At 46.3% G+C, this 25,934-nt stretch overlaps 1 protein-coding gene across 1 annotated transcript in view; it reads left to right on the top strand.

Annotated features, from left to right (window-relative positions):
• LOC144174031 (cell adhesion molecule Dscam1-like) overlaps positions 1-25,934 on the top strand; it is a 233,129-nt gene that overhangs the window by 85,464 nt on the left and 121,731 nt on the right. The window contains exons 2-3 of the mRNA XM_077702433.1: positions 12,905-13,195; positions 17,999-18,160. Of these exons, the coding sequence (XP_077558559.1) occupies positions 12,905-13,195; positions 17,999-18,160 (453 nt within the window). The remainder of the gene's footprint in view (positions 1-12,904; positions 13,196-17,998; positions 18,161-25,934) is intronic.

The raw sequence follows: 25,934 nt of genomic DNA, 5'->3' as shown, positions 1-25,934 counted from the left end.
AATAAGAATGGAATAAAATTGTGATTGCTAGTACGTTATAACTCCACTGAGTGACGAGAATGACTGTTGTCAGAGATGGCTATGATTGTGCTGGTGGGGCAGGAGAGGAACAGGGAACGACGGAATGATGATGCAGATGTCACAGTTCAAGGCTGTGCTGTGCTCCGTGCAAGGCTGTAGGAAACAAAAAGTGGGAGGGGGAGTGTTATTCTGTCGATGTCGTAATAAGCAAGGGCTGATATTTTTCCTGTTTCAACGTCGGTGCTGCCGCTGCTTTTTATTGAATTTGGCAGCTTTTTTTTTTTTTTTGCTTTTGAACATTTTTGACGAGGTTGGGTGGATGGTACAATGGGATGTCTTTTTGAAATTATATTGCATGCATGACCTCAATCAATGATGATCTGAACACCTTTTCCCCACCCTTTCAACACCCTTAAAAAAAAAGGGGCGTTGAGGTTGGTCAACACCCTTTTTTTCACGCAAAAAGGGTGGAAAGCTACAAAAAAGGGTGTTGAGATTCAAGAAAAAGGGCGTAAGGGCCTCCCAACACCCTTTTTTCAATTATTTTACGCCCTTTTTGGCCAAAAGGGTGTAAAAAAGTTTAGTGTGTAGGTAATTCGCAATGTTAGAATAGACCTCACTGTTCATTTAGAAATGTCTTCAGGACCCTTCGTGCCTTACGTTGTTTCCACTTTGCACCCTACTTTCAGCATAGGTGTACCCTTTTCCTGTCGATCCTCTTCTGATAAATGACGCCTGTTCGTCTTGCGGCATTAACATGCGGGCGGCTACAGGGAGAGTATGTGTCAAAGAGCGAAGGCCAGCACATACTGCCGCCGGTAATGACTGCCGGGAGGCTAGGGTTTCGGCAAGTGCGCCGCGGTGGCCATCGGTACTTCGCAAATGGTTCTTGGCACAACACCCCAGAGGCCAGTTTGGACAAGCGCGCGCGGCAATATTAGCGTTGCAATGGCGGGCCAAAGTAACCCGTCGAGAGTTGTTATTTGAGATCGCCAGAAAGAGGCTGAGTGCACGGCGGAGCCGAGATGAGCTCTCCTTCCTTCGTTTGGACCGCAGTTACCAGGCAACGTACGGGGCTCCATCAGAAACTGGAGCTCGTTCGTGAGCGCACGTTTTTACTTCGAGCGTTGATCGCCGCCGCATGCCAGGTCTCACAGGACAAATGTGAGCAGTTTGCAAGCCACGCAGAACTACGGACGAAGCTTCAAATTTTCTTCATCGCGATTGTATTCTTTAAGCTCGATGATGTGCGCCCAGATTGAGTAACATGAATCGCTCCCTTTGTGTCCTTGATGCACTCTAGCACATTGCGATTTTTGAATTTACAAGGATGGAAACAAAACACCTTAAAGGAAAATGGCGCAAGCACTTAAGGTTGCCATTTTTTAAAAGCCGTACCAAAGGCGGTTACCACGCGAACACTTAGCGCTGAATTTAACTGGAAACGATATGCCTCTGTAGTTAGAGTACTGAACAATGCTCGCTAGGTTTCACAGATGTACCGTGCTGACACGCAAATTTTCCGAACGCAGCAATACAAAATAACTTGCTATGCATGGACGACAGGCAATACTAGCTAACATCCGTGCCCATAATATAAAATGTCCACAGTATATCAAAATGCACGAGGCATCTCTGTGCACCTAGCCTGTAGAATCTACCTTCAAAAGTTGCGTATGCGTAGTAGAGGAGTCGAAAATGATACTGAATCCCCGCTGATCGGGAAAAACCACTCATCACGTACTAATCCTGTTTAGACTATGCGAGTAACACGATGAACCCAGAAAAGTTTTTATCGAGCCACATCTGGTGGTTAAGCCATATCGCGTAGCCTGTGTGGTTCGCTTGTATACAGTTAAAATTCTAGTAGAGGGAGGTTGAAGTCTTTTTTGAGGTGCGCATAATTTCAGTGCGTGCCACGAGCTTCTTTCTCAAGAAAAATGTCCTAGTGGGGACCAAATCAAGACGGTAGAGGTGTAAAAGTGCATCTGGCTGCCATTAGAGATTCGATGTGCATGACTATCGGGGTAATGCCTCCACTATGTGTAGCTGCCGAAACAGGTGTTTGTAACCAGGCAGAGCACAGAGGATTATCTGTCAAATGCAAGGTGGAAGTAAAACTCAGTACCTAAATTTGTAAGCGCTATGTCACGAATGTGAAGTTGAAAAGGCAAATATCCTTAATAAGCCTGGTTCAAATACTTCTATCTTGTTTCGCCTTTAACAAATATCCAGATGTAACTATCATGTCTCGTTCTTTTGTATATTAAGGTTATTAAACAACGTATACAGAAGCCGTACCCATTTGAAATTCTAAAATATTGTTGTAGTGTTGCTTTCTTTCTTTCTTTTGAGCTACAAAACACAAGAAAAATTAGCAGCCACTTTACTCTTTGAAGTGAATGGCCAGCGAAACTGTATAAGGCACACATTAAACACGTAGAGAAGCACACGTATTTATTATATTCATCCTTTAAACATGGCACTTCGTTTTCCACCCGCAAGAGGTCATCTATTGGCAGTAGACAAGAATTCCACAAATTTTCGAGAGCGAGAAAGAGACAGCGAGAGAGAGAGAGGGGATGGATGGATGGATTGATGGATGGATAGAGAGAGAGAGAGAGAGAGAGAGAGAGAGAGAGAGAGAGAGAGAGAGAGAGAGAGAGAGAGAGAGAGAGAGAGAGAGAGAGAGAGAGAGAGAGAGAGAGAGAGAGAGAGAGAACACGATCTTTAATGAAACTGGCGATGTCAGCTGAGCTACGTTGCCTGGCGTGCTAGGCCAGATGTATGTGGTGATGATGATGATAATAATGAGCCTTTAGTTTATGAGAAGGAATCTAAAATAAAAATACTGGCCAGCCCAAACCATGGTGGGCCCTCGGGCTGTACTCGACAGTCAGCGACAAGTAATTAAGATAAAAGTACAGTTAGCAAGCTTTGAGTAAACATGCTACAAAACAAAGCCGGCTACAAGACAAAAGTAGACAAAAGCAGGCCACAAAACAGGCGAAACAAATACAAGCTATAGCATAAAAATAAGGACGTACACTAATCTAAACGAACAAAAGTAATCTAAACTACGAAAGGGAAGAATGGTTGGTTCTGAGGTACAGTTTGTGAGTGCACGCTTTGATGAGAGGGAATACAATTCAGTAGGTAAATATTTATTTAGGTTACGAACATAATAATTTCTTGTATAACGACCAAAACTGGCATAACACTTCTAGGTAGTTAACGTATTATGGTGTCTCAGTGGTATGACAGGGGACAACGGAAAAAGAAATTACTTCCCCAAAAACGTTTTGTAGACATTCGTTTCAGACTTGCATCAAATGAAGGCAACTGTAAAAAAGAAAATTAATTATTATTATGGGGAAGCAGCATTTTGACGGATAGATTTTAAGATAGAATTCAATTTTGTGCATCGTGTAAATGAGCAGTAAAAAATAATGGTAATTTTGTACCTAAGATAAGTTCATGAGCAATGACTTTTCGGACAGAAAACAGAAGCAGGTGTCTAGAGTTATACAGGATGCAATATACGGAACGAAGCCTTTTGCTAATACCGGTGAAATGAGTGTTGCACTTAATATCATAATCACACATGATGCCTAAATATTTTACATTCGTTGGGAACTGGAGTGGGGCGCATGCGCAGTTTATACAGTTAGAGTCATGAACAAAAACTCGCACAGGATGATCAATTTTTTATGTGGGTTATGGAAGCAAATAAGTTTAGTTGTTTTGTCTATTAATTCTAATCCATTATCCGCACACCAGTTCATTATAGATGTGGTATCTGCTTAAAGGATCTTGTTAAACCCGCGGGCCGATGCGTGAGCAGAGGTTAGCTTGCCGGTGAAACTTCGGGAAGCCCAGGGCCACTGTACCCTGGGCATTGCCCTGTCTCCCATTGGTTACCCACAGAGGTCGGTGAACCACGTGACGGCCGACCGTAATCAATGATGACAAAGTACCCATATGCTTGCACTACCTAATTCACTGGAAACTCACCGCAATGATAGAGTCGTCATAACTATCACATACGTTTTGCAGAATGGTTACAGTAAAACAACAGTTACAGGCCATTTCTTCAACAATACTTCCTCCGAGGATACCCATGTATCGACCAAAGACGAAAATTCCCAAACGTACACAACTTTACTGTGAAATCCCTATATTTGATAACAATGAAAGTCGGCGTAATGATAAAGTCGTCTCAGCAGCCAACTGTCATACAATTTTAGGAGGAAGTTTTGATGAAGTAAGAAATACAGCCATTTTCTGTAACAATACTTTTCTTGCGGAAGCCTGTGGTTTGACAGCACGGAGAATTCTGTCACGTTTACAACCTCGCTGGCACAAACTAACTATGACAAGCTAGTGAAACTCGGCCTAATTAAAGAGTCGTCTTAGGGCCAATTCCGTAAAATTGCCATGTAATTTGGGGATGGGGGGTGGGGGGGGAGTTTTGATGAAATAGCAGTTACATGCGCTTTCTGCAGAACATTGCCATAGACACTCCTGAATTCGCACAACGATGGCATTGCACCCCAGCCATAAACATCTCTGTAAAATTATATAATTAATAGGGCATACTTCTTCGTACAGCGGTTGCAAATGTAACTCAAAGAAATTAATCCAGTCCCACCCAACGTGAAAACTATCCAAGTGCGGAACAGTGACTCGCCAGACAGACTGTGGTGCCCTCTCTCGACTAGTTTCAGTATAAGCCTAACGTTTAAAGCGAAATTAGTCAAGAGAGGTGCTGCAGCTGCCTCTGCAAAGACACTGGTCTGAGTTTTTGTATAATTTGGGGGATCATATTGCGTTAATTTATGATGTTTTCCTTATGTTGTATTGTTGTGTACTTATTTGCGCCGCAGCAACGTCAGCCTCCATGGCAACAGCACAGCGCAAAGAGAACCCCCAACACTTTGCGTATAAGTAACGTGTGCGTCTGGGGCTCAATGAGATAGACATAGGCTTTGTAATGCGAGAGACCCAGGTTCGAGCCCGACCAGAGGTAGCGGTGATCTTTCCGAAACCTGTTTGGGTGCGTGACGGTGGTTAGATACCGTGAACCCGGTGACACGATACCGTGACCCCCGTGACCCCAGCTACGATGACAAGCTGGGCCCCTATGGGGCTCCGCACTTAAAATTATTTACCCTACATGGACATGGACCCGCTGAGCGGGCTCACGCGACCACTCTCTATCTACCACGCCACCATCTATAGGCAGCACGAAGAGGAATAGTCAAACGGTAGAAAACCCGAAAAACCAACGAAAAACTAAAACTAAAAATAACTGGAATTACTAAAGAGGCAACCGAGTGTGCCCTAACACTGGAAAAGCAAAAATGGACAACATATTATAGCGAACTAAGCGGCACGTTGAGCACTAAAGGAACGCGGAAAATACTGTGACATCTACTGGGCTCAAAACCATCCAAGAACTCGACGCAACAGCAGATCCAACGTTTGGTGCATAATAACCCATACCCACCGGACCAATTATTGCAACCTATACAAAAGAAACTATTCGGCACAGAACAGCGGCAACAAAATCACCCTCCGTATCAAAGCGAACCCAACGCAAGCTAGGACGCCCCTTTTACAACCCAAGATCTACAGGGCCACTTGCACGTCTGATCCGTAACACCACGCCAGGCAAGGCCAGAATTACCCATAAGCTACTACGAAAACTGAGAAAAGACACCCAGAAATCTATTTTGGCACTTTTCAACAAACATTGGTTAGCTGGTGCCCTACCGCCACAGGGGATGCGCGCCGACATAACGTGAATCCCTAAACCTCATAAACGAATTGGCATTGAAAACTTTCGACCGATCCCACTTAAATCATGCCTTGGAAAGCTTTTTGAACATCTGGTGAACCGTAGACTGACAGAACATCTTGAAGAACATCTTGAAGAACAAAAAGACAGAACATCTTGACAGAACATCTTGAACATCTTGAACACCTTTACCCTCACACAATGTTCGGATTCCGCTCCATCTGTCTACCCAGGTAGACAGATGGGAGCGTAATTACTTGAATAAACAAATAATAGATAACCTCAGCAAAACCATCCCCCCTACCATCCTGACTCTAAACGTTCAGGGCGCCTTCTACAACGTCACCCACGAAACGGTCCACCAAGGACTCCGAGACACCTACTGCGGAGAAGCGATGAACCACTTTGTACGAGCGTTCCTGTCAGGCCGTACCGCTAAAATTCGACTGGGTCCAATACAAACGGGCACATTGTCAACACCGTCGAAAGGCACGCCTCAAGGCTCCGTTGGTTTTCTTCTGCTATTTAATATTGCCCTGGTTCAACTGCCTCTGAAGCTTTCAGACATCCCCGAATAAACATTACGCATTTTATGCCGATGATCTATCTTACAATCTCGATGAACATGGGATAAGCCGGAGAAGAGTACGACCGACTTCAACAGGCCATAGACTCCATGACGGAGTACTTAGAAAGACGGGCCTTGCGTGTGCCCCTACCAAGTCAGCTTTACTGGTCCTGCGGGCACGCACACGAGGTAGACCACTCAACCCAACACCCGATCCAACCACCAGCATCGCATCCAGCCCACCACCTGCTGTCACATAACCTCGCATTTTGGGAGTACCATTTCATGCAGACGGTTCAGGTACCGACTTGCTACCCCAACTAGACACCATGGTCATGCAATTGATGCACTTGATCCGACGGGTCCGCCCCCAACTGAGCGGTCTTAAAGAACAAGACACCTTCCTTATAGTTCGAGCACCGCCTTCAAGCCGCGTCACCTATGGCACCCCATACGTCCAAGTACGCTCCAAGGAACACTCTAAAATAGATGCCCTAATTTGAAAATCGTATAAGCTCGGTCTGGACCTGCCCGCGTTTACCTCTACAGACGACCTTCTCAAATTTAAACTCCATAACACCTTGAGTGAAACTCTCGAAGCCCAACCAGCAAGCCAACTAAATCGACTAGCTCTAACTCCATCAGGCTGCGTGGTTCTCGATAAACTGTGCTACCCCATCCCTATACCATCCAACGCGCCTACCCGGATCCCATCAACCATACGTACCAACATCAAAGTCGCCCCCATTCCAAGACACATGAAACCGGAATAACACAAGGGAAGTAGACAAGCAAGAACAAGATATTTAAGCAAGAAATTCACCGACAACCCAGATGTCTATTATATAGACGTCGCAAGAAATCCCACCCCCAGACCCATTTTGCAGTGATAGTTGGTTCTTAGCGAACAGCAATCTCAGCTGCAACAGCCAGTACAACCAACACCGATGTTGCAGAAGAAACAGCCATCGCCTTAGCGACCCGGTAACGAGGGGCTCACGCCGCTGCCCGCGATATTTTACACCGGGAATGCCTAACGAAAGCCGACGACACACCTCCAATCGCCTCCGCCAGCCATTCAGTTCAATAAAACATGCGCGGACATCTTATACCATTGTCGCGGGGAGCGTCTCATTTACCCCCCTCCTCACCCATCACTCAACACACGACTCACGAATCTGGCACCGAATTCAAACACAGACTTACTACAACATGACAATTCTACATCCCGTCTCACCAATTGTTTTTCCCTACAACTGCGCAACATGCAATAGACCGAACACCACCTATCACTTCGTGTGGGAGTGCGTCAAACATTCCAACCCAATCCCATCACCTACATTCGAGCAGTGGGAGCATAGGCTGACCAGCTTCCAACTCGAAGATCAGGAGCTCCTGTTCTCCAGGGCGCGGGATGCTGGGGGGCCTGAAGGCGGCCTGAATTGAGGCCAACACCCACTTTCCTTTCTCCTTCTTCCTTCCATTAAAAAAAAAAAAAAACGTTATTACGCTACGTCCTTCTGCCGACTCCCAACCATAAGCGCGCTTCTTCACGCTACCCAGTTGCCATACAGGCAAAGCACGCTTTACAGAGAGATCGGAGGGAAATGGTGTACCGATGCTCGTGAAAACAACTTTGGCCCAGTAAATGGGCTAGCAATATTATTATCGTGTTTAACGAAAATAAAAAAGTCCCTTTTAACAGCAGAGCCGTTTTAGCTGGCCGTATTATGTGGGGCGTAACGCGTAACGCGTTAAACATACCAATAAAATGCCGAGCGCTCGTGAGCGCGTGCCTCGTGGCGACGGCCAGCCGTACTCGAGTCGCGCAGCAACTTTAGAGAAAAAAATCTGAGCAAAACCCCGAAGAGCGCCCCCGTTGCCTAGCAACCAACAACACCACAGCTCCCGCAACACTTGCTCCACGGCAACTCGACACGACTCCAGGAACGCCGCGCACGCGTCGCGCACAAACGCGCCGCCGTTGTACCCCAGCTGTCAACAAGCGCTACCGCGTATGTATAGAACGCTTGGCCCGAGGAACACGATGATGTCGATGCATATGGCGATGACTAACTACTGAACCAGTGCAAAGCGACGACGGAACCTGTAAACAAACAAGTTCAAACTTGTACAAATGCGTGTGGATGTGTCCCTTCAGTGCTCAAGCAGGAAGAAATCCTGCAGCTTCGCTATAGTTCAAGCCTTGCGCGACTCAGTACAAGCTTCGCCAGTTTTTTTTATTCAGCGATGAATTTTGAATCATCAGAGTGAGAAAGCGTATAGAATGCCATTTTATGCGGACAGAAGGAACCAACACTAATTTTTACGTCTAACCTTTGTAAAGTGCAATTCTAGGAGAGCGGAGAGATTAGCATTATTTTGCGACACAAAGTACAGTCTGGCTGCCAGAACATCCATAAACAGAAAAGTAGAGAACGCAAAGTATGTTGAGCTTCCACAACTCACTACCGTGGTGACGTTTGTAACGCGCTGTAGAGTTAACTTCGTGTTGACATAAACCCCAATTCCACAATTTATTCAGCAGCCGCGTGCAGTTATCGCTGCAGCCCGCGAATAAGTCTGGCGAAGTGCCCACAGTAGCGTCTTGGCTGTGTAGATACATAGTGGGATTAGATATGAAAACATAGAATCATTGCCAGAATGGTTTAAGCAGAGCACAGCCAGTTAGAACGAAAAAAGCGACATCCAGTGCCTGTTCAATCTACCGTATAACAAGCATACACAAAACAAGCTGGAGAGAAAAAGAAACAAAAAGTAGCTGAATATCTTGCATTCGAGAACAAAATGAAGAAAATGCTCTTCTCGAAAGCAATGCAATTTATGAATTTGACAATACGGCAGTCAAGACAGCCCAGTTATTGCGACTGTTGGTCATGTTGGTACAGCACCGTGCATTTTCATGCGGCTGAATGAACCGCACAAAATAGTACCAGTTGCGGAAAAAATTTTGTAAACAAAATGTTTTGCAAGGTACACCTCAAAACAGCCTATTCTGACAATACAACTGCTGTAAGCACTTTGGTGTATTATTTCGCTTTCTTGTCAGGAGGAGAATCCCCTCAGGGACCAACCCTTTCTTGTGCTAAATAGGTGGGGAAAATAGAAGAACATCAAGATTCTCTCAATGGCGTATCTTCTGTTGGAGAAAATGTACTGTACATGATAATATAAAAAAATTAAATATATCAACCTTAACGCACAACATTCGCCAAATACAACACATGCACAAAACGTGTGCGCTGATACACCTTGAGTTAGAAAACGTCACCAGCAAATAGAAAGCTTCCAACTTTGTGCACACATTATCAGCAAGTCTTTTTTACAGTAGCCGTTATGCTTAATAACTTACTTGATAACGCACGGTTCTTGCCATCTAAAGATGCCTAGAAGAGACAAGAATTATTCACTTGCATGCTGCATTCAAAACCACATATTTGACTTTCGTACCCAAGCAGCTAGCAAGTTGCAGCTCTCGCCTCAACTCAAGCACTGGTCAGAATTTCAACTGCTCGTAAGTGCAACTACCAAATAATCACAAAAAAGACAAATATTGTGGAAGAGAGAAAGATGTGATGGCAACTTCGTTCAATTATTTAGCTCCAAACCGTCTTTTCAAGCCTAAACAAAAAGTAAATGCTGTTGCTGTGGGCTTAATCCAGAAGTTGCCGGTCTTGATCCATTTTTAATGACTTGGACGATGGAAGATACGACGTGATTCTTTTATCGCACGTCCGTCTCATGAACAACTCGCAAGTGCGCCAACTTGTTGTCAAGACTGCAGCTCATTTAATCCCTTCCTAAAAAATAAATTTTCAATCACTGGAGAAAGCCGGCTCCTTGTCCGCCATTATCAATACAGGGATGGTATTTCAAGCCATTTCCCTGACATGCATCACTAGAGGTTACGTTACTCATGTCGTCTACTCAAGCGCATTGCACACCTGTTGGCTTCCAGTGACCAAGGAGTACTAAACAAAGTCCTGAATGATATATATGTTTACCTGAATGCCAAGAAGTTCTACCAACTTACCATGCATTTATTACTGATTTGATTTTCAGCCTTTAAGCTCCTGTTTTTATGTAGAATGTTTTGTTTTATGGTGCGCTAAAATATTTAGGCAAAGTGAAAAGTCCCATGATGTTTTGTTTACCCAGGCCCGGGCACAAAAAAAAAATTGGCTCAGCCTGCACTAACGCTACAAGGCTGGAGAAAAAGCAGAGCTGGCGGCCCCTGTCCTTTCGTCGGAGTCACGGCTGTTGCACCTCACATAAATGTCTGAACTTGCCGCTGAAAGTTCTCCATGACTGGCAGGCCCGCATCGTTTTGTCCGCAGCCTTTCACATCTCTCCCAAAATGGGCCCCGCACGCGCTAAAATCCGAGACCACTGGCTTCGCGAACTCGGCGTCCGCAGCACAAACTCGGCGTCTGTGCTCCCAACTTAAGGCGCGCACGCATGTGAACTGTCAAGAAGAACAGCATGCCAGAGATCACGCCACGACCGCTGTGCAGGGTGTTCTCAAATATCAAGCTGGCCGACGCCGGGCGCTCCTCGCAAGGGGCACGTTCACGTGCGCTCGGTATTTTTTTTGTATATTTTTGCGAGATCCTCATGGGGCGGAAGCCCACGCGCAAGCCTGGACGACGCCGGGCGCTGTACATAAGGCGGACGCTCACGTGTAACGCCCCACGGCGGCACTAAGAGCTTAAACAGCTCTGGTGTTAATATTATTCATTCATTCATTCATTCATTCATTCATTCATTCATTCATTCATTCATTCATTCATTCATTCATTCGTTAGTTCGTTCCGTTTTAGGAAAATTTTATTTAGACAGGTACCTAAAATCACAAAGAAAGCCACTTTTAGGGATAGGGATTTAAGTACCACGTCAATAACTCATGAGAAAAATATTGCCGCCCCGTAAGAATACAGGTAAAGATGGTATCAGAACTGGCGTCAGAGGGAATGACTGCTTTTTCGTCGCAAGATATTCCGAATAGCTATCGGTGCTGCTGCTAGCGCAGATTTATCATTGTGTAGTGCAAACAGATGGTAAGGGGGGTCCACTGGCCATGCGCACATTGCAGAAGTTTATTAAGTGGAAACGCATACTAATGTACGCAAAAATTGGGCCCATGTCCCCGCGAGGGGGACTCGAGTAAATGCGTCGCATAGGGGGTGGGTGTATTGCGTTAACGTTTAGTGTTTGGGGAGTTGGTGGTAGTGAATGCGTTGTATCAGCAGCTTCTTGACGTAGTTTGAATGAGTCAAGGATATAAGGCGCGTTCGTAGCCTTTAATTCTGTGACGGTTTTGTGGCGCAGTGGGAAGAGCACCATGCACCTCGCGTTCCACCCACAGGTAGTGAATGCGTTGTATCAGCAGCTTCTTGACGTAGTTTGAATGAGTCAAGGATATAAGGCGCGTTCGTAGCCTTTGAATCTGTGTCGGCTTTGTGGCGCAGTGGGTAGAGCACCCTGTACCTTGCGTTCCGCCCGCAGGGTCGTGGGATCGAAACCAGGCGCCGATAAGTATTATTTTTTTATATAGTGTAGGGGGAGGGGTGCGGACCTGTTGTTGAGAGCGAGGAGGGTAGCGTGATGCGGGAGAGGAGGAGTGGGGGAGAGGGCGCACCTGCGCGCTGAGCGGTTGCGGACGCACGGCGGACGCTACATGTGAGTTAAAGAAATGCTCTGCATTTAAAACTCGCCAAGCATGGCAGTCTGTCCTGGCGGATAACAAAGAAAGCAACAGGAGCACTTAACAAACTACAATCAACGCGCTTTTCTAGTCTTCTTTACAAAAGCTCCATAAAAGCTAGCAGACTATCCAGCATAAACAACGGCGCTTTATCACGAATGCGTGGTGCCTGTATGTATATGTGGTTTCACTGAACGCACTTCAGCTTTGAGTTGAGCGCTTATGTTCTTTGATTGACTAAATAACTGATTGGTTAAATAGTTGGTTGGTTGGGTGGTTGATTGCTCGATTGTTTGATTGCTCGATTGTTTGATTGATTGATTGATTGATTGATTGATTGATTGATTGATTGATTGATTGATTGATTGATTGATTGATTGATTGATTGATTGATTGATTGATTTTTACCAAATCTTCGAACTGCTCAAAAGACAAAAAAGCGCAGCTGTTCCCAAAAAGAGGTCTGGGAAGGGGCTACTGATGTAACAAATGTAGTGCAATACACTTCATATTTGCTTTTTAACCACCACAGTGAGCCTTTACCACCTTGTAGTGCGGTGCCTAGTCGTTTCGGACTATATATATATATATACCACACAATGTTTTTAAAATGCACGAAATTGTGATTGCAACAAGTTTTCTTTTTTTATTATTCACCTTTATCGAACGGTAAGAAAGGTGAAACAAATGTAACGTAGAATTAAGGGAATGCGCCTTGCGATGCAGAGCACGTACGCCTTTACGTTCACACTGTGTTTCCCATATTTTATTTTATTTTCTCTATTCGCAGGTGTCCTGGCCCTGCTGTACCGAGGCCCGTACTTCACGCTCGAGCCACCCGCGCTGGTGGAGTTCACGAACCAGACGGGCGCCGAGGTTCGCTGCCAGGCCGACGGCAGCCCCAAGCCGTCGCTGCGCTGGGAGACGGCCGCCGGCCGACCGGTCTCGGCCGACGGGACGCTGTCGCTTAGGCCGTTCGCCCCGGATTCCTACCGGCAGACCGAGCACTCGGCCTTCTACCGCTGCGTGGCCACCAATGTGCTGGGCAGCATCTCCAGCCGGCCGGTGCACGTCCTCGGAGGTGAGGCACCCACTTAGACCGCGCTGGTTTCATTGGAACAACTAACAGCGCGACAAGAAGCAAAGACAAGAAAGACGACAGGAGTGCGGTCGTCCTGTCGCCATTTTTTGTCCCTGCTCCTTATCGTGCAGTTAAATGTTTAAACATGGTCTACTAACTAGCCCAACTGTACACTTTGCTAGGCGGTGTTTTGGACTCGAAAATCAGACTGTGGGGGAAGCTTTTTGGAGCAAAAAAAAATATTGGGACAGTGCCTAGTCGTCCTTCTGTTCCTTCGTCCCTGTTCTTTTTTTTTAGCGCTTTGTCTACCAAGATTGTCTACAGACATAAAAAGCGGAAAGAAATATTGCAGAGCTTTTTGCCATCATGAGAGATTAAGCTCCATAATGTATTGCTCGATGCGACGTTTTCAAGCCGTTTCATCTTGAAGTTGCACAGCAGACTATCGCTGTAAACTTTCTTTTGTACACCTAGATGAAGAGCGGCTTGATAAAAAGTATCTTAACAAAAATGGTCAACCCAAGTGATTTCTAAATCACTTTTACTATCTACAATTGACCTTTTGGCGCGGAAATAAATTATGTGCTTTATAGTGAATTTATAACACTATCGAATTGGCCACTATAAAGATCACAGGCACTTTTTAGCCAGGCAGCATATAACTTACAATGGTTTCCCTAGTGTGATGAGGCAGTAGTTGCACCAGCACTGAAAGCCGGGCTAGTTGGTGTACTTTCATGGCGTGAATTTTTCGCGTACAAAATTAACACCATGAAGGGACACTACATATCGCAAAAAAGTTTTGGGTAAACTAAAATAAATATTGCGGAATGCTAGTTCCTATCCCGAAACAGGGTTTTCTTTTATTACCAAAACAAAACCCACACTATATTTTTATTCAGAGTGCCAAGCGTTCTTCAAACTGGGAAATAAAATCTTATCCAACCTCTTAACCAACAAAGAATAGATTACCAATGACCACAAAAATACTCACTCACTCACTAAAACGGCAACGCGAGAAAAGGAGGATGGAAGGTAGGCAACCATGATGAAAAAGTTCGCGTGGCTGCAACGGGGCGCGTATACAGCTGTCAAAGAATCCAGCTTGAAACCAACCGAGCAAAAAGGGGAAACATTGTTCCAGGGTTCACGAGAAAGAGTGTCCCTTTCCGGGTTTTCTAGCTCGAACGCTCCGTTCACGCGATAAAAGGAAAACGGTCCAACTGCGGCGGCACCACCGTCTCCGCAAGAACCGAAAGCGCGTATGGATGCCTAAACGCGCGCAATCTTCAAAGCCACACAAAGCAAACAGCGCGCGGGCAAGCGCGAACCGCCGGAGACGGGACTGCCACCGGAAACGAAAGATGTTGGAACGGAGGGCGCGCACTGGGAGGAAACGGCAGTTGCAAAAAATGTAACGCTTCGGCGATGGACCAAGATTTCCTCGGGGCGCTAGCCGGGAGAGACAGAAAGGAAGGGAAAATTGTAAACGTCGTGGAAAACGCTGGGGAAGAGAGCGAAAAAAAGCGGGAATCGAGGGCGGCACAAAGGCGGCGACACCGAATGAGCGTCCAAAAACTGTCACTTACACGACGTGTGCTCCGCGCATCGCTTTATCATATTTCTTGAATATAGATACGCGGCGCGTACACAGAGCGGGGACTCCATTTTTTATCGTCACGCTTGTCAGTCGCGACGGACGTTTTCTCTTAGCACTTGGTCGGTGCTGCGCACCCCTCGCATACGGCCACCACTTTCTCAATGACGACGCCACGCGCAAATGTGCGGCCGCGGTGCAAATAACGACGTCGCGCGGGGAAGAACCGGAGCAAAAACCAGCAATAAAAGGGAACGGGGTATTCACATTAGGCAGAGGATTTACCGATTTCTTGCTATGTTTATCGTCTCGTCCTATCTGGTTTCTTTTTGTGCTCTGTTTTTTGAAATGGCGCCTATAGTGCAACTTCTGTCGACGGTCTTCCTACCATTCTCTCCTCCCCTCTAAAACTCTTCGCTTCGATACCTTTCGGGCTGTGGGTGAATTCGCGTGAGAACGGTTGTTGTACTTTAGCCTGACTGCGTGGCGTAGAGTTTTCCCGCGTTTGAGAAAAATAAACGTGTCCGCGAAAAGCGAAATGTATACAGGGTTCTGTTTCTTTGTCTGCAGAGGCACTAGGTATAAAAAAGCGGTGCAGAAGTCATGTCAATGTCGTTTTCGCTGCCCTATACAGGGTTGTTGGAGGCTACTACAAATGCTCACTTCACGCAGTAGAAGTAGTAGTAGTTGTAGTAGTAGTAGTAGTAGTAGTAGTAGTAGTAGTAGTAGTAGTAGTAGTAGTAGTAGTAGTAGTAGTGGAAGTAGTAGTAGTAGTAGTAGTAGTAGTAGTAGTGGTGGTGGTGGTGCTAGTAGTAGCAGTAGTAGTAGTTTTAGTAATAGTAGTAGTAGTAGTAGTAGTAGTTTTAGTAGTAGTAGTAGTAGTAGTAGAATTAGTAGCAGTAGTAGTAGTATTAGTAGCGTTAGTAGTAATAGTGCTTGCAGTAGTAGTGGTAGTAGTAGCAGTAGTAGTAGAAATAGTAGTAGTAAACTTTATATCGCCGAGAATGGCACGGTGTCTCAGTCCAGGAGACGCAGAACAATAGTCCAACCTTGAAAAGCGATATTTATGTTCTAGCACCCTTCCCAAAGGAGGCAACGAAGCCTGTCTTAAACGCGACCCACTCACGCGTGGTCTCACCAGACATAATTTCTAATTTCTCTTACACAAATCAGGCAGCAAATCTGAAGTTTCTCGACCACTCTTACGTTTGAAGAATATACACAGGGAGCAAAAGTTGAATTTTTCATTCACATAAAAACGATTAAAGAAGCAGTAAAAGCAAGCCAATGTTCATCGCTCGCTACACACATTTGGTTTCTGCCTGCTAATCAAAGTATCTATTGCTTCAGAACTTAGGAAATTGGAGTGTCTATTTGTTGCCAGTGCTTTATTGGCTGCAGGCGAATAGCTCGCGTAAACAGAGGGAGGGGGTGTGGGGTGGAGCCCTTTACTCCGTCGGCAAAACAAAATGGTGCAGGGATCGAAGGGAAAGGTTAGTCACGTCGCAGGCTAGGATTGGGTTAATGCAAGAGAAGTGTTGCCGCTGTTCTACCCCGGTGAAGATAAAAGAAAACAGCAAGGGCAAAAGGAGACGAGACCTTATCAAGTCAGCCGCCTCTATAGAAGAGCGGGATAAGGCTTGCGCACGTCGCAGCAAGAGCGCAACCTCAGCGAACCACGTGGTGATGTGGCGACTTCGGCACACCGGAGCGCCAACAGGAGGCCGGGGTCGTCGCATTCTATTTAAGGGTTAGGAAAGACAGTCTTTATTTTTTTTATTCTTTACTTTCCTAGGGCTGCTACGTATGGTGGCTATCATGGCTTCGATTTGACATTTTGATTGGCACCTGGCGGCCACACTACATGTCTATATGGAGTACATATTAAATGAGCTAAATACAAAACAAAAAATCCGCAGCAATATCGAGATTTTTCTCTCTAAACCCGAATAAGGGCTTTTCAAGTTGGATTTTGGGAGCGAGCAGGCGGGTCGACTTGATGTAGTGAGCTGTGGCGAGCTATACGCTTTCCATGAAATGGTATAAGGAGGAAACATAACGACGTAATAGAACGAACGTCTCTGTATTGAGCGGCACAGACGACCCGGGGTCCTCAAGTCCTATTAGTTTCTTCATGGGTCGGTCTTTATAACGTAAAAGCCCCTGTATGCTTCACCGCCGGCTGAGTGATAGCCCATGGGCAGCTCCTTCACACAATCACTTGTTGTTCTGAACATACAGGTATGCGAACAACGGAACCCAACTAGTAGTCCTTTAGTATTCGTTTTGTGTAATCAGGCCCCGTACATGTGATTTAAAATTGGGAATCGGTTAAGATGCATTGAGAGTAAAAGTTACACAAGTGTACTACACACAAGAAAAAGAGTACTCTTTCTTACAGAGGGCAAAGACGCATGGGTAAAATGCAAGGTGTGAAGTACAGCTCTGCCATTGTCGCATACGTGTACACAATTTTTGCTTTTAAGCACCGGTAATCATTAACTCGCCAAATTCGTAATTCTTGCGCGAAGAAAGATAGGTGCATACTTGGGCGATATTTCTCCATCAATGTTGTTCATCCACTGTGCACATCCAAGCAATTAAAACCTAGAGGGAGGGAGGGAGGGAGGGAGGGAGGGAGGGAGGGAGGGAGGGGGAGATGGAGGGAGAGAGAGAGAGAGAGAGTTTATATTCCCCATTTTTTGTGACTGTGGTCACTCCGGACAGTGAGGGATGTCCTCAGTCCAAAACTCCCCGACTGTAGCCGGCCGTCCATGCCCTATTCACCAGGCGAAGGTCAAAGGGTCAGAGGGTCAGAGGAGTCTGAGGGTCGGAGCTAGTCAGCGTCGTCGCCCACTGTGACGACGTACGTTTGAGATTGGGAGGGAGATCTGGGGTGTTCGGGCATGCCCACACATTAAATGTAATATAGTGTCCTGGTGCGGGGCAGAAGATGCGTTGAGCTGAGTATTGGGTGGAGGAATACTTTCTGCCAGAGCGTGTTGTGAAAAAAAAGGTCTTTTTCTGCGATTATGTCAATGAAACGTTTCTATGTCATTACTTTCTTCTTGTACTTATGCAGAATACGAACACCCTCACGGCAGTTTCTAGGAGCGCTAAATTGGATTTGCCTTAACATTGTACGTGAGTGATATTCAGAGGCAAATTAATTTTATTTTGATTTACTATTTCTTGCGATGGTGCAGTGCTGGACGAGCGCATAAAGTCCCGAGCAAGAGACGACGTGGTGGTGCGAGGAAGCTCAGCGGTGCTGCGGTGCCAAGTGCGGCGCTCGCAGGCCCCCTACAGCGCCTTCGACGCTTGGCTCAGAGATGACGGCTACAGCATCGGACGGCCAACTTACAAAGGTAAATCGCCCAAGCACGCCTCAGCGCCTGAACGTACTTCACAGTTAAGTTAACAAAGATGTCCTCGCGCCCATACTAAATTCCCCGATAAGGCGAGCCGAACAGGTAATCCTAAGTCATACGCAATAAACGTGTGCAAATGTTGTGGTATAGAACAAGACTTTAATACTGTAGAATAAAAAAAGCAGGTGAAACATGCAGAATTTGTTTCTAATCTTACCTTCAATATAATCGACGTGGATGCATTTCGTCCAGTTCTAAATCTGATGTTCCACCATTACCACAACGTCTTCGGCCACCGAGCTCATCAAATTAGTACAAAAATAGCACAGAATGCTGTGATTCATCCACCTTAATTTCTGAAAGTAGAGTACCTAGCTGTGAATTTTGCTCAATACACAGCGCACAAAGTTTATGTACTACGCCCTTGTGCATCGATTGTTTGCACAGGTAAGACAGGTTCGCGAAAATCGCAGTTGCTGAATGTTCCTGCGCGTATTTTCTGATAGCAGTTTGTTTGGCATAGTGCTTTGTATGTTGTAATAAAGGGAAATTTAAAGCAACTTCATAGGTGATAAGCTTTGTGATAGGCGACCTTGTAAAATTACATTTTCGTATTTTTGAGAATTCCTGATCTTCAGCAGGGATTTTCAGAACTATGGAAAGCCTAGTTCATAACCAACCAGAATTCGACACCCCTTTTCAAATAAGAAACATTTTACTTGAATCGGTTGAAAGACCGCTGAGTATTCCTGTTTCTTTTTGTTATTTTCCTGTTGTTTTCTAATATATTTCGAGCAAACAACAAGCTGCAGGCTTTGAAGCCTTCAAAGGGAAAAGAGATGTCCGAACACGGGGGTTCCGGGTGTTGTAATGTCCCGTATACCCTCGGGATACTCTCGGAATTATTCTTTCCTGGCTAAAACGGCTCCTTCCTGCGGCCTATATGCGCATCATTTTGGCTGCAACCCTTGCGCCTCTAGTCGCGTGTGATGCTTCTTATAAATGTCATGCACGCTAAACACAGATGGCATGGCCGTCGGTCGTTCGTAGAAGAACCCATTTCGCTAGAAACGCCCGGATACGTTCATCGCCGGCAGCCGCAATGCTTAGGTCCAGCGTCGGTAACCTGGTTACCTCGCTTACTGATGGCCTCGCATGAACAGCTGCACGCCCTTCGGTGCCACTTCCGGGTCCGCGTCCCATATTTCCGGGCTTTTATGCCCCGTAAGCTTTCCCTGCTCTGCTTGCCAATCTCGAGCACGGTATAGAACCTTGTATCTTTGGCCACGCAGCTCACAAGTAGCAACTGGAGGGTGCATTCTGGTGATTTACGTAGGAGAATCTCCCTTCAGACAGGCCCACTAGCAGCCGCTCTACACGTAACCGTCTTCCGAGGAGCGGAGTGGACGCCGTGTCTACAGTACCACTGCGGTAACAAAAAAGCGTGCGGTTACGTTAAAGGACGTTAACGATGTTGCCAAAGCTTGTTTATGTGTTGCTAAACTAATACTGGATAACCTCTTTAAATATTAGAAAAAAAGGGCATGTTTTATTTCCCAGAAGACGTTTGCAGAAGGGGTAATACCTGAAAAAGTGAGCTACTCCGCGCTGCTTCCTCTCGCGGAAAATGAACGAGTTTGTCTTGCGGCATTTCCCCTGTACTCAACTCAGTCAGGCATGTGCAAGCTTCAGTTCTCCGGGGTAACAAACGCAATTCCGGTAGGCTAGCTCAGTGGCAGCTCTTTTGATTTCCTCGGATGCTCGATAAACTATACAACATCCTTAAACGTCAAACTGCGCACAATGACGGGAAAAAGAGAAATGCGCGCCATTACACCCTGTGAAGGTGGTCGGAAAGCGAAGCTATACATGACACCCACAATGGTTACCCATGTGACGTTACTTGAATTCACACACGTGGTTCTACAAAGAGTGAAATCAGAGACAAGTGAAATGCACTTAACCACACCCTTTACTACTTCAAAGAGATATTCTTTGCTAAGGTTAAATCGATGCATTATTCATGAACGGTGATCGGATGAGTTGTATTGGTGAAGCACGTGAACGGAAACTCTTTTTTTATATGAAACTAATGGAAGCTGAAACCCGGTGTTAGACGATCTCACTTCCCCTCTTGCTCTGCCGCCGCCGACGGAGGCGACGATATGCCATGCGTTGGTGCGATGCCAAGTGCGATGCCATGCGTTGGGGTGAGCTTCCTTTAATTTTTATAACTCCTAGCGCATGCGCAAGGCGCGCTCACGGCCGCTACACGTGCTGTGGGCGGAGCGCACAGCGGCGCCAGAGGTAGCGTGACGCTATCACGTGGCATTCAGCAAGAATGCAGGGGGTAAATTAGCGGTTGTGCTTGGTTAGGGCCCCGTCTGTCACCCCCGTCTCCATTTGGGCTCGTAGCTCAATTGGTAAGACAACGGGCTCTTGCTCCGTTTTTATATCTGTTCCAAGTTCGGTTCCTGGCGGTGCCAGTAACTTCTTTTATTTGTTCGCGGGAGTTTTCTGTTGACAAACTTTTCCTCTTTTTTTTCCTCTCTCTTTTTTGCCCATTTCCCCTTTCCCACGTGCAGGATAGCAAACTAGGCTCTAGCCAGATTAACTTTCCTGCCTTTCTTCTACATTCTTCCTTCCTTCCTTCCAACGGTCACAACAGAACCCTTGAAGGGTAGAGGTAAAAAGCTTCGCTTTAAACGAAGCGACAGGACGATCTGCCCGTAGGACAGACGCTCTGAGGCGTAAGAACCCGGTGGCGGTTCCTTTTGTCCATCGACTGGCACACAACCTCAAGTATGTGGTTAACAGGCACGAAGTTCCAGTTTCTTTTTTTTCCTGCCCTTCACAAGCTGACTAGCCTGTGTTCCAAAATTCTGAACGGATCGTACAAGCCACCGGTTTTCCTGAAAAGGCATACTACGCCGTATGCGAGGTGCGCAACAGGAGTGGTGTACATGGTTCCACCCACATGCGGGAGGGTTTACATCGGTCAAACGGGCCGCTGTTTAAATGACCGCTTAAGGGAACACCAGTTGTCGATGAGAAGCAAAACAAGCGCGCATCTCACATTTGCCGCATCACTGCGTAGCGTGTGAAAGCAAGCCACGCGAGCCACTCGTGAATCAAACCAAGGTACTGAGCAAAAGCACAGATCAAGAGAACTGTTAGAAGCCGTTACGTTCGAAGGAGTGGAAAAAAAATTGAGTCAGTGAACCGTCCATATCTTTGTATGGAAATGAATTTGAGTATTTGAACCGGTATTTTATGTGATAAAGATGTGCGCATGTGCTAGCGAGGGTATGTTTTCATGTTCGTCTTTTCAATAAACTAGTTGTGAGTCTGCGCTCGTCCAGTCTTCTTTTTTTTTTCTCTGTTCCATCCATGTGCGCAGTTCAACGTCTGAGATGCAAAACCAACTATATAGCCCAACAACACGTCTTTTTGATTTGTATTAAGTGCAATGCACTTCTTAAGCGACCCTGAACCTGCGTCCACCGGCGATGTCCGCGCACGTGGAGATGGGCGCGCGCAGCCTGGCCGCTGACATGGACCATACCCACGTGGGGGATTGGCCAGGAATCTCCTCGTCTTCCTTGGCAACGGGGGGAGATGGGCGCGCGCTGCCTGGCCGCTGACATGGCACATACCCACGTGGGGGATTGGCCAAGAATCGGGCGTGAGAAGGGCTAATGCACCTGCTTAAAGAAGTACTGACACGAAATTTCAAAGCTGAGATCCGCTCTAGCAATCAAGTACAACGACAACACAAATAGGTGTCTGTGAATAAATGCATCTTTCTTTCTTTGTAGTTGTGTGTGTGTGTGTGTGTGATCTCTCTTTCGCAAACATTACTGAACCGCGCAAATTCAACTCGTGCATTCGCACTTTCACATTCTTCCCCTCGGGGAAATGCGGGGAATTTTTTCGCCAACTTTCGTTCACTATAGAAACATACATTCAATAATCCGTCCCAATTTTTTTCTTTGCAGCAACGATGCGGTTTTTAACAGTGGAGCCGTTTAAGCTTTTTTCTGTCCTTGTGGATCGTTAACGGAAATTCCGCTCGGTGAAGTGGTGACGGAAAAAATTCTAGGCCAATAAATGTGAGGGAAAGTGTTGACGGGACAAGGAGGCGAGCAGGTGTTGGAAGTGGGTACGTGACAATTCATCGAACGCCGTTTCATCCAACGCCGTTTCATCGAAAGCATGTCCGTTTCATCGAAACCGTTTCATCGAAACCGTTTCATCGAACGCCGTTTCATCGAAGTGACGTGCCCGTTTCATCGAAGGCTCTTCGGTCGCAGAAGCTGCGGTCGCAATGAGGACTGGTGCTAAAAATGTTTTCTCGTCATAAAGAGAGGCATGAAAGACTACAGGCTTTACAATTTAGGGTCGCTCCGGGTGGTTGTGAAATTGCTCCGGTTGGTGCTGCATTTTGTGTAGTGATTACTGTGATACACATGTTATAGCACAAGTCTTTGTCACTACCACTTCTCGTAGTGATTATCGATTATTGTCGCACCGCTTGCCAGGAGGCACAGATTTTTAGGACGCACTAAAATAATTAATTTACTATAAATAAAAGTTTATTTTGAAATGACGATACCAGCTGTATATGCTACTACATTGTACCACGAGTTAAAAGTGTCCGAAAGCGCAGTCACTGTTTCAGTTGATGAGCAATCGCCCTCAAAAAGTCCTTCATAGGCATGTCTCTTCGGTTAGAGATGCGCTCGAGGGCCGCTTCTCTGGCTATCACTGCCTTCCTCTGCCTCGGCGGCTGCTGGATACGCAGCAGTGCTTCCAGTCGGTCGTCTTTAGCTTTTTCTTTCTGTTGTAGGCGGCTGATGAACCGCCAAACGCCAGGATGCGAGGCTCCAACAACTTTTGAGAACCTGCTGTGCCAGCTCTCTACGGAGTTATTTGCACGCGGTAACCCTTGTTCCGCTAAGGGCTGCACCGATCAGAAGGCAGGCGGAAACCGGGGTGGCGCGCGGATCACCAGTCCACCCGGCAGCTGGCGTGGCTTTCTGACGACGTAACTCTTTTCGAACCAGTATACCAGCTACCATGCGGCTGGCGAGAATTCCTTCTTCAGCCCGTCGAAGTCCTGCGAGATAGCAAGTTTTTAGCAATGCACAAAGTTGCTCGAACCAGCTGACACACCCGCCGAATTCTGTGGGGCGGCAGGAAGGCCAAAGCGCAGAGCTGCTTGACGGAGGCAGAGAAGTTGGCGTCACTTCCATGAAGTGTCTGTAGGCCAAGCTTTTGCACGCGTGTGTAAACATGTTGCGATAAATTAAAAAAGCAACCATGGTGCACGCTATTAGGAAATAAGGTGCGCAGTGCACAGATTGCCACCGCTTCGAAATCAGTAATGATAAAACCAGGCGCCAACACCACGCCGTGACTGCTTGAGATGTTTACGAGGGCCTGCAGTGAAAATAAAGACGTGTTATTTTCCTATTTTCAGGGATTCTAGTCTTGATACTAATCATGAATAATGCTGACACACCTTGAACAAGCATACATATGCCTCTTCTGTCTTCGAAGAGACTACGGCGAACGCAAACGGAAACGTTAGTGCTGAATCTCCAGTTTTTTTTAACCCCATGAATACTGTAGTGCTGGTAGAAAAGCCGTGGGACAGCTTTGAATGTTCCGTCGCACAGAATTGTTGGCAACTGTAATAAAATCAAACGCTCATGTGTATTCTTGCTAGACGGGGAAGCACCATATATGCACCTACCTCAGTAAGATGCTTTATGTTGTCATCCGTCGCAAATAACAAAATCCTGGTTCCGTCTGGAGACGTCCCGTCAAACTGCAGACAGTTCTGGCGAACAATCCGGAAAAAGTCTGTAATGACTAGGCTGGCTAGGTCACTTGGCTTGCGAGGAAAAAGTGGCGTTCGTGCCTTTTAATAACCTTTCTCAGCGTGTCGTGGCATGGAATGGCTTGGCGTCCTTCAGCGCTTAGGGAACCGGAAACGTGCTGCGTAGGAAAAAAAAGAATGCGCCGAGAAGCTTAGCACATGAAAATTCCTCCGGATTGTACTTACCTGAACTATCTGAACAGGAGCGCTAGTAGTGCGAGTAGCCATCTGCTTTAAAGCTTCGTTCGCAGGCAAGATTCCACCCTGGTGCTGTCCGGAGCGTGGTTTTGTTTTGCGTTCTGCGTACTTGTTGGTCAGCTTGCCCTTCTTGAATGTTTACCACGCGGCCTCTGCACTTGGCGTAGCGCTCACATTTCCAGTATACTCTGCAGTCGACCTTTTTGTCGACAGTGTATGCGTAGCCATCGAGACAGAGCTTAGGCTTCCCGCGTACGGTAGTTGTCAATTCCATTTTTGAAGCCGTTGTGAAAAAACGTTAGCCTATGCGATTACATAGATGCAGAATCTTGCGAACTCCTTAAAGCCTGTCCACGTGCCAAAGCGCTTGGTAGCCTGCTTGAACAAACAAATCAGTCTCTACCGCATTAAAAGTGCGCAGTTTGCAAAGTTGAGACTAAAAGAATGAAGATAGTAGTCCGCTAAAAAATAGCAATATCATTTATTTCTATCCTTGCGCTCTGAAAACCCTGCTCCATTGTGCATAACCAAATTCGATGAAATGTCCTGGATGAAACGTCCTTCTGCCAAACGGCGTTCGATGAAACGGTGTTCGATGAAACGGCTTCTATGAAGTGGCGTTCGATGTAACGGCGTTCGATGAACTGTCTGCAACCCGTTGGGGGTAGTAATACAGCGTTACAAAAACACACACTAGAGCTACGGCACACAGGGCGAGCGCTGACCCGCAACTGATTTTTTATTAAAGAAACATATCATATTTATAAACATGCATTCGCACATGATGAAACGATGAAAAACAATCGACTTGATAAGTAAAGGGTAGCAACTATACCAAGAATTTGAGATAGGAAAGCAAAATGCACAGTGCCTCCCCCCTCCCCCCGTTATGAACTATGCACGTGTTGTGTCCTTTCATATGACTAGCTATGTTATATCGTTTTTTCCGTGTAAATAATCAAATTCCTTGCTGGACAGGGCTGTAGAAGGAACACTGGTGCATTCTTCGCCTAGCCTGGCGATTTCGGCAGCCTCCACGACTTCCCAGGTCAACTGGTCACAATGACGCTGAATAACTTGGTATTCGTCGAATCTCGGAATACACTTTCCGGTGCTGCCCTTGCAATCTCGGCAGTGCATGACTCGGGAATCAAACCCGGGACCTTTACGCCGTAAAACCGGCAGCCTAGCCACTGGGCCACCCTAAAGGCCCGAGAGGTACGGGGTTAGCAACGACGGAGAATAACAACATGTGAGATAATCGGAAAGAAAAACGCTTCGGAAAGAACGCTTCCTGTGGTCGGGTCAAACCTGGATACCTCACGTTGTGAAACCGGCGTCTATCTCGTTGCGCTATCATCGCATTCGGGGCGCTCAGCGTTTTCTTTAGGTTCGTATACGCAGGCGTTGGCTTCGGACTTTGGCTGAGTTTGAAGTGGACTTTGACTTTAGACTCTGGCAATTTGGATTTTGTACATTAGGAGGGTAGCTTGCACACTTTGATCTAACTTAGTTTGCATAGGGAAAGCTTTGCCTTTTAACCACCTTTCTCTTATTAAGAAAAGGGCAGACCTAAGAAAAGCCAAGTTAAAGCTAGTGAAGACTACAGGCCCCGCTGTTTCCCCAGTTTTCGCATCGCAATTGTCGAGGTGGCCCATTTTTTTACAGCTTCGATTACAGCTTAATTTC

The sequence above is a fragment of the Haemaphysalis longicornis genome, unplaced genomic scaffold (assembly GCF_048455015.1).
Source record: "Haemaphysalis longicornis isolate Haplotype H1 unplaced genomic scaffold, Haemaphysalis longicornis Haplotype H1 scaffold_3, whole genome shotgun sequence".
NCBI lineage: Eukaryota > Metazoa > Arthropoda > Arachnida > Ixodida > Ixodidae > Haemaphysalis > Haemaphysalis longicornis.
The sequence above is the reverse complement of the archived record's forward strand: the minus strand, read 5'-3'. Positions and strand labels throughout refer to the sequence as shown.